This window comes from Jatropha curcas, chromosome 1 (genome assembly GCF_041381405.1).
Source record: "Jatropha curcas cultivar XTBG-Jc1 chromosome 1, XTBG_Jcur_1.0, whole genome shotgun sequence".
NCBI classification, from domain to species: domain Eukaryota; kingdom Viridiplantae; phylum Streptophyta; class Magnoliopsida; order Malpighiales; family Euphorbiaceae; genus Jatropha; species Jatropha curcas.
This window is the reverse complement of record NC_143151.1, coordinates 7,454,392-7,467,420: the sequence shown is the minus strand read 5'-3', so window position 1 is coordinate 7,467,420 and position 13,029 is coordinate 7,454,392. Positions and strand designations below refer to the sequence as shown.

The 13,029-nt window shown below is 37.1% G+C and overlaps 1 protein-coding gene across 1 annotated transcript; it reads right to left on the bottom strand.

Annotated features, from left to right (window-relative positions):
• Positions 1-991: 991 nt before the first annotated feature.
• HDA9 (histone deacetylase 9) lies at positions 992-11,563 on the bottom strand. The gene is made up of 14 exons (XM_012220482.4): positions 11,408-11,563; positions 11,067-11,179; positions 10,841-10,958; positions 9,975-10,049; positions 9,674-9,893; positions 3,749-3,812; positions 3,232-3,324; positions 3,028-3,136; positions 2,825-2,874; positions 2,653-2,743; positions 2,413-2,483; positions 2,094-2,192; positions 1,449-1,515; positions 992-1,292 (listed from the first exon to the last, which is right to left on the bottom strand). The coding sequence occupies exons 1-14, from the start codon at positions 11,442-11,444 to the stop codon at positions 1,207-1,209; spliced, it is 1,293 nt and encodes a 430-aa protein (XP_012075872.1). The 5' UTR covers positions 11,445-11,563; the 3' UTR covers positions 992-1,206.
• Between the last annotated feature and the right edge of the window lie 1,466 nt (positions 11,564-13,029).

Sequence of the window (13,029 nt, the reverse complement as noted above, 5' to 3'; positions counted from 1 at the left end):
ACAATATGCCAGTAGTTCTGAACAATATTATTACTATTTTTATGGTCTTATGAATTAAAAATTTTAATATTCTTCATTAATTTTTAATATTATAATCAAACAGTGAAAAATAAGTCATTTGAAAAATATTTTTCAAGGAAAATATTTTTTAAAGATAAGTTATTTAGAAATAGATGGAGCCTTAGTTGTTTTTAGATATCGCAATAAATTATTTGATTTTTGACTCAATTCTATATAATTTTTCTTGAATTTCTTCTGTGACTTTAAAATATTTATTTTAAAAGCTATTTTTGAGTCAAGAAATTAGTTGTTTTGGAGAATTTAGAAATTTTTTACAAAAGATTTTGAAAATTGCATTTCAATGAAATCCTTTTACATTGTAATTTCTATAACAAGAATTAGTTTATCATTTTTATGTGATTCAAAATATTTTTTTAACATAGTTTATAACGGTTCAAACGGTTTGGAAATTGAAGATGATTTTTCAAAGTTTGGGTGATTTTGGACCACCTGAGAGAAGTAAGCTGATTTGTACTGACGCTTTGGGGTGTTCGAAGTTCATTTTTATTTGTAATGTTTCTTTTTAATCCCTCACGTTTATTATTGTATTTTCATTTTATAACAAAAATGAAACTTATAGACAGAAGAATGAATAGTTTTACTGTGCTAAACTTTAGAAATTAATCAAACCAAATAAGAGAAAGGATAGGAAATTGTAAATATGATAAAGTATAAGAGACTAAATTGTTATTTACCCTTATTAGGGTTATACATTGTTTGATTTGGAACCGTAAGTTAACTCTTATAACCAGGTCATGATTTTGTAGCATTTTAGCCATCTACACAAGAAAGAATATAAATGATAAACCATTTTGATAGTCCTCTTAAAATGCCAAAATTGCAATATGAAACTATGGTTGTTGAACCAATAAATTTTAACTCAGTACTTAGTTCAAACCTCAAATTACAGCCTTCAAATAGGTACTCCATATAAATAGAAAGCTATCTTAAATCTATACCATTCAAAAATAAACAGTTAAAGGGTTTCTTACACACACAAGCTCCCAGAAGAAGCATGTTATGATACAATACAGATAGAATCAATTGGGATAGGTACAATGGTATGGCAATAATTTCAAATATAGTTACAGTTTGCCTACAAAAATTTACTCCTATAGAAAACAAAAACTAAAAATTAGTTCACTTTTATGAAACATCCGTGTTATGATCATTGTCATTATCCCCTTCATAATATTCATCGTCCCGCTGGATATGCTTATCTTGGGTATGCTCTGAGATCATAATTTATAATCAGTTAGTAATAAGAAAAGTATCATTATAATTTAACGTTTAAGTTACAATCAAGGGGCCAAAATATTGTGCGCAAGTGTGTGAGCAAAAAATGTGTCATGACCATTATGATGCACAATTTTGGGAATTTCACTTACGATCCATGCGTTCATCAGGATTTTGCTCATCTTCATCAAAATCGGGAATATAGAAGTCAGGCGGAACCTGAAATAAAGATCATTCTCATTCTATTAGTCATATCATTTCTACTCTAATAGAAACACATGGGACATCTAGATTAATTTAATAGCTGTTACATTAACAATGGTTTTGGATGTCATTATAAAAGGATGTTCCTTTATCACAAGGCAACTCTATTGTGGTAAATGACAAATATTTTCCTTTAAGAATTGGCAGATACACCATTATTCAAGATAGGATCATGACTTTGAATGCAACTCAAACATTTAAAAACTGCATGATTTCCATGGTGATCAAAAAGGCAACAATGCATATCCTACTTGGATAATAGAAAACAAACTTCCAGACTGGTATCTCATATCTACCAAAGCGAAATGAAAAGATGACTTGCTACTCAGTGAGTTCGAAGCTGCACAGAAGGAATGTGAGTGCAAATTTGCAGGCAAATCACCTGATATGCTGCTGTTCATATCAAAGCAACTACCAAGGTCCACAGACATTACAATGATTTTACGAAAAGAGCATTGATGAAAATATCTAAGCCCTTCATACCAGCAAATTAAATCTTGTATTGATTTTTCAAATATTTGCGTGATACTCACCTCTTGCATCTGTACACTCGGAGCATGTTGGATGCACCGAAGATTTTCCAATACTTGCATTTTTATTGTGCTAAGGTAAGACTTGCTATTTAAATTTTCCTGTTTAATAAACAAGATACAAGAAAGGTAAATTAGGAAGGCTGCAAAAGTTCCAGTTGCATTTTGCATTGTAAAATCCTAACAATTTTCATGAAATTGAAATCCTGGGATGCAACAGATTGCCATAAATAAAAATAAAATGAAGTTTTCGACATAACAATAAATAACTCCTTAATATAAAACAAGAAAGCAATAAGATGAAGTTTTTGAGATTACATACTATTTGTCCACCAGGAATCTTCAATGAATATTCAGGGCCAAAATATTTGATATACTCATTGTCTGGGATCTCTGGAAGAAACCGAATTGTAAACAGAACTTACAGCATTAGAGAAGAAGGAACCTAAACTATCATATACATAGGAAGAAATATATCTATATATATATATATAGAGAGAGAGAGAGAGAGAGAACAAAGCAAGCAAGCCTTTTCAAAAAAAAAAAAAAAAACTAAGGATACCGTTGGGAAGTTCTGTTTCTAAAAGTACTCCTGTTTCAACAGTCCAACATCGCGCAACATTCTCTTTTGTGTATCCTCCGCCTCCAGTAACCTATGGGATATATCCTTTTCTAAGATATGATGTAAAAAACCGAATGCACTACAAGCAGATCAGAATTAGATAGACTCGTACCAGTAAAGGTAGATTGAATTTCTTCACAAACCTGACACATTCAGCATGCCCTGCAATAAATATCACAATGGCACACCAACTAAGCCTATAAGAGCTAGATATATTACATATCACCAAAAAAAGAACAGAGAACAAGCAAATAATGGCTCCATATTTGGAAATTACTTTAGAGTGTAGAAAATGTGTTTCAATTACAAGGATACCATCAATGGAGAGGTTAAAACAGCCCAAGCGGTCCCTAGCTAATGAATCTGCTCCACATTGAAGAACTATCACACCTGGAAGATAGGTCTCAACAACCTTGGAAATAATCTACAAATTGGTAATTGAAAGCAATCAATTAAACTTGACATTGACAAACACTAAACAAAAAATTATTATGTCTAGAAGTTTTAACCAGAGCTTACTGTTTTAAATAGTCGGGTGAAGCTGGTGTCATCTATTCCATCCTTAAGGGGGACATTAATGGCATAGAACTTTCCTTCTCTTTCTCCTATATCCTTCAATACAAACCGTATCAACATTTCCCCAAGTTCAACTTGGAAAAGGACAGGCAAGAAATAAAAATCAAATGTAAATATTTTAAAGTTCCTAAAAGTCTCTCTTATGATAAGTTACTAATTATAAATAAGATTTGTCTAGAACCCTACAATATTTAAATGTATATGTTACATATAAGCCCTTGAAAAGTTTTGGAAGGACAAGCAACCTAATAATAACTTGCATCATCTGTACTTTTCTTATTAAAATTTCCTATAGGTTACTGTAATCCAATCCTACAATCTTAAGAGTAAATTTAACAGAAACTACAAATAGTGCTACAGCTATACCTTCAACTAAAAGTTTTGTTAAATTATTGAGCTATTGTCACAACAATTTGACTTCTTCCAATAATTAAAAGAATAACAAGGATTAAACAATCACCTTAACATCTCCAGTTCCAGGAAAGAACAAATCCCCATACTTGTGAAAGCTGACAGTCATCACCCTACCAGATTGAACTTCACACACTCAATTAGATTTCGAAAATCAAACTTGACTTAAAACAAGGAAAAAAATTGGTGAAATGCTTAGTAGAAACGAATTGTCTACAAATTATTCTCAGCATGTAAATTTTCAGAAATATGCTGTAGTTCCTCCATTAGCTTTGTCAAAGCTATAAACTTACCAAAAATTTACGAGATTCATCACAACACATCAACCAAAAGCATATACATTTGTAATAAACAAAAATAAAAATTGAATTGCATGAAGAAGGTGTTTCTAAACCATTTACTGATGTATTACACACCATCAACATGGTCAAATAATGCGTAGTGAATTGCTACATCTAGAAGTGAATGATCCCTCCGCAATGAGCAATGTATACATCTAGAAGTGTCATGATCCCACAGCAACGAGCAATGTATACATCTAGAAGTGTCATGATAGGAATGCCACGTCATCAAGTGCAAAACCGTTTTTGGTTTATTATAGAAGGAATAAATCTGCAACGAAGGGGAGCAGTGTGCAGCAAGGAAGGGATTGAGACAGCTCAGCATGTTTGTTAGGAATGATTCTATATATATGTTAGCAGTAATCATGTACAGGGCATCTTTATTCTCTTTTGTTGTATTGAGCAGAGTATCTGCTTCGGGCTCAAGTCCTGGGGGCCGTTTTACAGTCATTTTTGTCACTCTCCATTGTTATCTTCAACTTTCTTCTTCTAATACTACTACAAATTCTGTCCTTCAATCAATTCTGTTTCTCCTTACTGTTCTTGCGTTCTAATCTCTATCATTTGGTCCGACCTGCTTTGGATTTTTTTCTGAATGCCCAAGACCAGAATGGATCAAAGGTTGGAAACTCTAGAGAAGAACGTCGCCTCCATTGAAGACTCTATTGCTTCTATCAGACTTGATAATTCCCGCCAGCTTTCGGAGCTTCAACAAGGTCTCCAAGAGCTTAAACACCTTCTTCTCACAGGTACATCCCCTGCTTCTTCATCTGACACACATCCTCCTCCTCCACCATCCAACCCACAAAACCCAGACCAATCTGCTACCATCAATTCCCATTCCCCATTCACCACCACCGACCTTCACCCACACTCCTCATCTTCAACCCATAACTACATTCAAAAACTCGAAATGCCCATTTTCACCGGAACTGACCCATTCGGCTAGATTGCAAGATCTGAGCAATATTTTGAGTTACAAAACACCCCTCCAGACCGGTTTGTTGCCATGGCTCTCGTGGGTATGAAGGACCATCCTCTCCACTGGTTACGATGGCTTAGAGGCCGCACTCCAAACCTCACATGGACCCAACTCAAAACCGAACTCCTCATCAAATATAGTGGTTTAGATTCGGATAATCCCTACGAGCTGCTTGCTACCACAAAACAATTGAACTCGGTGTCCACCTTCATTTATGAATTCATTATCCAAGCCGCACAAACTCCAGACCTCACAGATTTTCAACTCTTGGGATATTTTCTAAATGGGTTAAAAGAAGAAATCCGAGTTAGAATACGTTCCTCTGATTCTCAGGAACTGCATCGCGCGATGAGAGTTGCGCTGGAGGTTGAACGAGAATTGCAGTCACCATATACTCAGAAACCCACGCTGCAATCATCTGGTAGCGATTCTCCAGGTAAGTTTGGTCTGGGCCCTAAATTTTTCTCACCCGCCCCACTTCAAACTCTACCACCCACCCAAAACCCAACCCTACCCAATACTCAAACCATAACCCACTCCTCCAGACCTCCAGATTTTACCTCTCGCCAACCCTTTCTCCCTGCTCCTTCCCGAAATTCCACTTCCTCTCCCAGAAACCGTGGATTCAAGCACTATTCTCACAAAGAATACCAAGACTTAAGAGAGAAGGGGCTCTGTTTTCGTTGCAAACAACCTTACTCTCCACTTCATGAATGCCCTCACAAATCCCTACGGGCAATAATAGGAGGAGAGGATGAAACTCTCACAGATGAAGAGCTCCTACACGAATTAGATTCAGATATCTTCACACCTCTGCCCGTAAACTTCAATGAAAGCCATTTCCAGCAGCTTGAGCTTTCCTTATGTTTTGCCTGTGGCCTCTCTCAACCCAAGACTATGAAGCTTATGGGTCTACTGGCTTCTCACTCAGTATTAGTCATGTTGGACAGCGGAGCTAGCCACAATTTTGTGTCCTCCGATCTTGCTAAGGCACTGAATTTGGCAGTTGAACCCACTGACCCGTTCCTTGTCAAGCTTGGTGATGGCCACCGCATGAAAACTTCCAGCGTGTGCAGCAACTTACATTTACAACTGGGTTCCTACACTATTTCTGGTGATTTCTTTATATTTCCGTTGAGAGGTCTTGATATAATATTGGGTGTTGCATGGTTGGAAACACTTGGTGATGTGCAGGTGAATTGACAGCGGCTTACTATGAAGTTCCTACATCAAAATCAGTTGGTGGAAATATGTGGTGATCCATCTCTAACCCAGGGAGCGATTTACGCCAAATCATTCTCTAAGGTCACAGATGTGTCTTTCTCTGCAGTCCTACTGGAACTGTCCATAGATCCTCCTCCAATGTCATGTGTCTCCACTTAGAGAATTTTGATTCTGAGAGCCAACAATTACAGGAACTTCTTGCGGCTCATGCTTCTGTTTTTCAGGAAATCTATGGCCTCCCTCCTCGTCATTCCACTGATCACAGGATCGCCCTTCAGCCAGGTCAGGGACCAATATTTGTGAAACCTTATAGGTATGGCCACATTCAGAAAGATGAGATCGAGAGGTTGGTGCATGATATGCTTTCAGCTGGAATTATCAAACCCAGCTCTAGCCCATATTCTAGTCCTGTCCTCCTAGTCAAGAAAAAGTATGGCAGCTGGCAGTTCTGCGTTGACAACAGGCAACTAAACCGATCTACAATTCCTCACAAGTATCCCGTTCCGGTTATCCAGGAACTGTTGGACGAATTGCATGGTTCTCAGGTCTTCTCTAAACTAGACCTTAAGTCCGGGTTTTATCAAATTGGGGTGGCTGAAGCTGATACTCCCAAGACAGCTTTCCGGACACACTCGGGCCATTACGAATTTCTTGTCATGCCGTTTGGGTTAACCAATGCGCCAGCCACATTTCAAGCAGTAATGAACGATCTCTTTCGCCCCTATCTCCGGAAATTTGTCCTAGTCTTCTTCGACGATATTTTGGTGTATAGTAACAGTTGGGATTCTCACTTGAAACACTTAAGGCTTGTGCTCCAGCTGCTTTGTGATAACAAACTTCAGCTCAATCAAAAGAAGTGTTTCTTTCGCCAGAAATCAGTTGAATACCTAGGGAATATTATCTCTTAGGATGGCATTGCTATGGATCCTTCCAAAGTCTCAAGTATCCTACAGTGGCCCATTCCAAAATCTACCAGGGCAGTGCGAGGATTTCTGGGTATTACAAGGTATTATAGGCGCTTTATCGCCAATTATGGACAACTAGCTCGCCCTCTCACCACTCTTCTCAAGAAGGAAGCCCAAGCCAAATTCACATGGCCACAAGATGCTCAAGACGCATTCATCGCTCTCAAGCATGCCATGACTACTTCCCCTGTACTGGCAATGCCAGATTTCTCTAAGCCCTTTATAGTCGAAACCGACGCTTCTAAGTCTGGGATTGGGGCTGTCCTCCTTCAAGATAACAGGCCTCTTGCTTATTTCAGCAAGGCTACCGGAGACCCAGCCATGTCCAGGTCTGCTTATGAAAATGAGTTGATGGCCCTTGTTCTAGCAATCCGGCATTGGAGGCCATACCTAATTGGGAGGTGTTTTAAAGTGAGGACTGATCAAAAGAGCCTTAGGCACCTTCTTCAACAAAATGTGTCCACACCAGCCCAACAATACTGGTCAGCCAAGCTCATGGGATACAATTTCAATATTGAATATAAGACCGAAAAAACCAATAGGGCAGCTGATGCCCTGTCTCACTGTCATGATGAGGTTGAATTTCAAGCCATCTCGAGTCCACAATGGATAGATTGGGATGCGATCTCTAAGGAAATCCAACAAGATTCCACTCTCTCCAAGATTATCTCAGAAATCTCTTCGGGTAAACCATCTCAAGCTCACTATTCTCTCATCCACGGGAATTTGTTCTATAAGGGACGATTGGTGCTACCTCCCTCCTCTAAGTGGATACCCAAGATCATAGAAGAGTTTCATTCTACTCCGTTAGGCGGACATTCAGGAGCTTACAGATCTTACAAAAGGGTTGCCTCCAATTTCTATTGGCCGGGTATGATGGGCACCATAAAGAAGTTTGTCGCTGCTTGCTTGATCTGTCAAACACACAAATATGAGGCTAAGTCACCGGCAGGTATGTTCCAGCCACTTCCAGTTCCAAGCCAAATATGGGAGGACATAGCTCTTGATTTCATCACAGGCCTTCCAAAGTCCCAAAGGGTGGACTGCATCTTAGTGGTGGTTGATAGATTGTCAAAATATGCTCACTTTCTCGGCCTTCGACACCCTTTTACAGCTGCATCCGTAGCCACTCTGTTTATGAGGGAGATTGTGAGACTCCATGGTCTTCCGGTAACTATTGTCAGTGACCGCGACCCATTGTTCCTAAGTAACTTTTGGACTGAACTCTTCCGCTTGCAAGGTACTACTCCGTCCTTCAGCACCGCTTATCACCCCCAAAGTGATGGTCAGACAGAGGTACTAAACTGCAGCTTGGAATCCTACCTCCGGTGTTTCTCCTTCGAGCATCCGAAATCTTGGGCTAAGTGGCTTTGCTGGGCAGAATATTGGTATAACACCAATTATCAAGGAGCTGCTAAGAAAACACCATTTGAACTAGTCTATGGCAGGCCACCCCCAACCCTTCAGCGGTTCCTACCGGGTGAAACTCGTGTTGAAGCTCTTTCCCAGCACCTCCAAGATAGGGATAAGATACTTCAGCAGCTCCGCTACAATCTACATAGAGCTCAGCAGCTGATGACCAAATATGCTAACCCCAAACGTCGTGATGTTCAGTTCTCCATTGGGGAAAGGGTCTTCCATAAACTCAGGCCACATAGGCAGCAGTCCGTAGCCAATAGAGTCAATGACAAGCTGGCTGCTAGATTCTACGGACCCTTCGAAGTACTCAAGAAGGTAGGGGCTGTTGCTTATAAGCTCCAACTGCCTTTGTGATCCAAAATACACCCTGTATTCCATGTGTCTCAGCTCAAGAGGGTAATTGGCAACCATCCAGTCATTGCACAGTTGTCGGATGGTCTCGACATAGAAGCAGGACCATTGGTTGAGCCCTATAAAGTTTGCCAGCGACGATCTCTGCACTCCACTTCAGGCCCAATACCTCAGGATTAATTCAGTGGCAGGGGCAAAGCGAAACAGATGCAACTTGGATAAACGAGTCTGACCTGAAGGCACAATTTCCGAATTTCAGCCTTGAGGATAAGGCTTTTTCAGAAGGGGGCGGTAATGATAGGAATGCCACGTCATCAAGTGCAAAACCGTTTTTGGTTTATTATAGAAGGAATAAATCTGCAACGAAGGGGAGCGGTGTGCAGCAAGGAAGGGATTGAGACAGCTCAGTATGTTTGTTAGGAATGATTCTATATATATGTTAGCAGTAATCATGTACAGGGCATCTTTATTCTCTTTTGTTGTATTGAGCAGAGTATCTGCTTCGGGCTCAAGTCCTGGGGGCTGTTTTACAGTCATTTTTGTCACTCTCCATTGTTATCTTCAACTTTCTTCTTCTAATACTACTACAAATTCTGTCCTTCAATCAATCCTGTTTCTCCTTACTGTTCTTGCGTTCTAATCTCTATCATGTCATGATCCAAATTTCATAATATAAAAGAAAGTTGCATTACCTGTCGGTGAAAAAAAATGCTTCTTCCACACCATCACCATGATGCACGTCTATATCGATATATAGAACACGGGCATGATATTTAAGAAGCTCCAAAATTCCCAATACTAAGTCATTGATGTAACAAAATCCAGATGCCTCACATTTCTTAGCATGATGCAATCCACCAGCCCAATTTATAGCAATGTCACATAGCTGATTGTTTAATCTACGTGCAGCATCTGTTAGCAATCATCGATTAGAATTTAAAGGCTGAAAAAATATATATATCCAATGCCAGTAGTGTTATCACAATTATGTACCTATTGTTCCTCCAGCATAAATTTGACAAAACTCAAACAGGTTCTCAAAGACAGGGCAATCTTCTCCAAGATTATCTGGTGAAAGGATAAGGTGATAAGTCAAATTGGTAATTGAAAGATAATCTCGCATACATCATGGAATCATTCATTTCAGAAATATGGAAGGCACAAAAATATAACTATAGACAATGTTGCCAGTAGCTGGCAAGAAAAGTAAAAAAAAAAAAAAAAAAAGACATGTCTACCCCATAATGAAGGATAAAGTTGCGTACCAAAACCGTCCAAAATTTCATTATTAACCTACTGTACAGGCTCCAAGAGTCCAACATTACTTACCCAACCTCACAATGACACCTGCAATAGGCCATTGGGACAACGTACACAGATATGCCTAAAATAAATTCAAAACATATCATATAGGCATCTAAAAATCTCAACCAGTAAAACTTCCCTTTTCACCTAATTACACAAGCAAAACAGTAAATTGACCACACCCTTGATTACCATTATATCTAATTTATTTCTTTCAATAATCTGCTCAATTAGCACTTCAAACATGCCAATTAAGAATCAGTCATGCTTGTTAAGGGCACACAGTAATTCCACATCACTACATTGTGCTGTACGATAAATTAGAAGTCACACCCTGTCTAAAAAATCAGCTAAACCTGACCCTGTTATATGTCTATGAAAACCAATACAGCAATCAATCAATCAATTGCTCTGATCATGGCCCAATATCACCAACCATCGACTTCAACCTTAACAATTATCAGCACTTAAAATGATGCATCCACACGAAAAAAAGGCAGCCGCTTAAGAATATAATTGGGAATTTCAACTAAATTTCAGAAATTGGGACTTACATCTAACCAATTCATTTGCAAACAAGTGTTGAGTATCTGGTGTAATCCGGTGTAAAAATTCAACATAATCAGCTGAATGAAACTGAGCAAGCTCAACAGGATATGCCTTGTGAGGCCGCTGCATTACACAATAAAGATCAACAAACAAACCCAACATTTATCATAATCAAAGGAAAGTATAAAACAGAACAAAGAAATAAGCTTTCTATAAAATCCAATATCTAACATAAATCTCCATCTTCTTGTGGAGCTCGTAGGAGAGAACGAGATGGTGGGTCATACAAAGCCGGTGCGGCTTCATTGGATGGTTCGGTCCAAAGTAAACGCCACCCACATCCCCTGCAACAACAGTAATAGATGTTAAAGCAGCTCTATTAAAATTTCAAAATGGAGAAGGTGTTTGGTTGAAAACGACAGGAAACAAACAATTTCTCAAAAGACAATCCAAAAAACGTCATTCTTTATTCTTCTTCGTCGTGAACTCAAAATAATAAATATCTGCATATCTATAAAGATAGAGGTCAAGTTAAGAGTAAGCTAGGGTTTTAGTTCAGAGAGATGATGTACCGTCGTAAAAGTAGGCAATTCTGTCCTTCGATCGCATTGTAGAGAGAAGCTTGTTGTAGACAGACGATTGAGATGGTTAATGAGACTGGGCCATTGCAAGAGGCCGAGGAAACAGAGAGAGGTTAAGGAGGAAGCGTTTCGGGGTACAGAAATCTACTGTGCTAACGCATCCTTAACTAGAAATGGCCACCCGTTCGGTTTAAACCGAAATCGAACCAAAATTTGTCCGTATTTTTTATGAACTAAAATCGATCTCAAACCGTCAGTTCAACAAATCAAACCGGAACAGACATTTAAGGAGCCGGTTCAGGTGCAAGAGAAGGAGAAAAATGCATCTAAAAGTCCGGTCCGATTCAAACCAATCCAAAAAATTTTTTAAAAAATAATTTAGCTGAATTTTGATTTCTCATCCCACTTGCTAGAACTAAATCCGTGAGGATTCAACTTTTGACCTCACTTAAGGCAAAAGAGTGTCAAACCATTTATCTCAACACTCATTGATTTAGCTAAATTTTAATTAGGAATAAAGGACAATTTGGTCCCTGAACTTGTTTAGCAGGATAAAAAATGTCAGATTTGACCTTTTGAACTTATTTAGCTCTTGAACTTGTATAAAATGATTAAAAATTTTCGATTTCAGTTTTTAAACCAATTTAACCCTTGAACTTATTTAAAATGATTTAAAAAAATCAATAGTATTAAATTAAATCAATTATTAATTTATAAAAATCAAAACAAGTTCAAGGGTTAAATTGGCCTAAAAAATGAAATTTGATCTTTTTAATTATTTTATACAAGTTTAAGAACTAAATTGACCCAAAAGGTCGAATTTGACTTTTTTTTATCCTTAAACAAGTTCAAGGACTAAATTTCCCTTTATTCCTTTTTATTAATTATTCAATTTCAATTAATTAAATGTAGAAGGAGAATTTTAGAAATAAAAGTCAATTTTACCTCTGAATAATTTATTTAAAATGATTTAGAAAGTCAAATTTAACTTTTAAACCAATCTAATCCTCGAGGTTGTTTTAAAATTTTTACAAATTAATAAATTCATCCAATTTAACATAATTGATTTTTCTTCCTTCTTGCTCTATACTAAAAACACTATATCAAACTTTTTCAATACTTTTGAATTGAAGTTTAAATTCATAAAAGTATCATTTTGTAACACAATAAATTTATAAAATATGCAGCATAATTATAATTTATTCAAAATGGAAATACATGAATTTTATATTAATTTTAAAAATGTTCAAATTAATATATATTTATAAACTTCAAATCGGCGGTCAAGATAAAGAGAATACAATAAACTCTATATATGGTTTTCCTTTATTTTATATTTAATTATTTTTTAATAAATTATACAACAGGACACCAATTATAATCTTAAATGTTTATAAACACAATAGAATCAGCGATTAAATTAACTAAAAATAGTAAACTCTATCTTTTTAATTATTTTAAGCAAATTTAGAGAGTAAATTGACCTAAAATTTTAAATATAATCTTTTTAATCATTTTGATTAAGTTAAAGGGATTAAATTGGCAAAAAAAAAAAAAGAAAATTTGACCTTTTTAATTCCGTTAAACAAGTTTAGGGGGCTTAATTGATATGT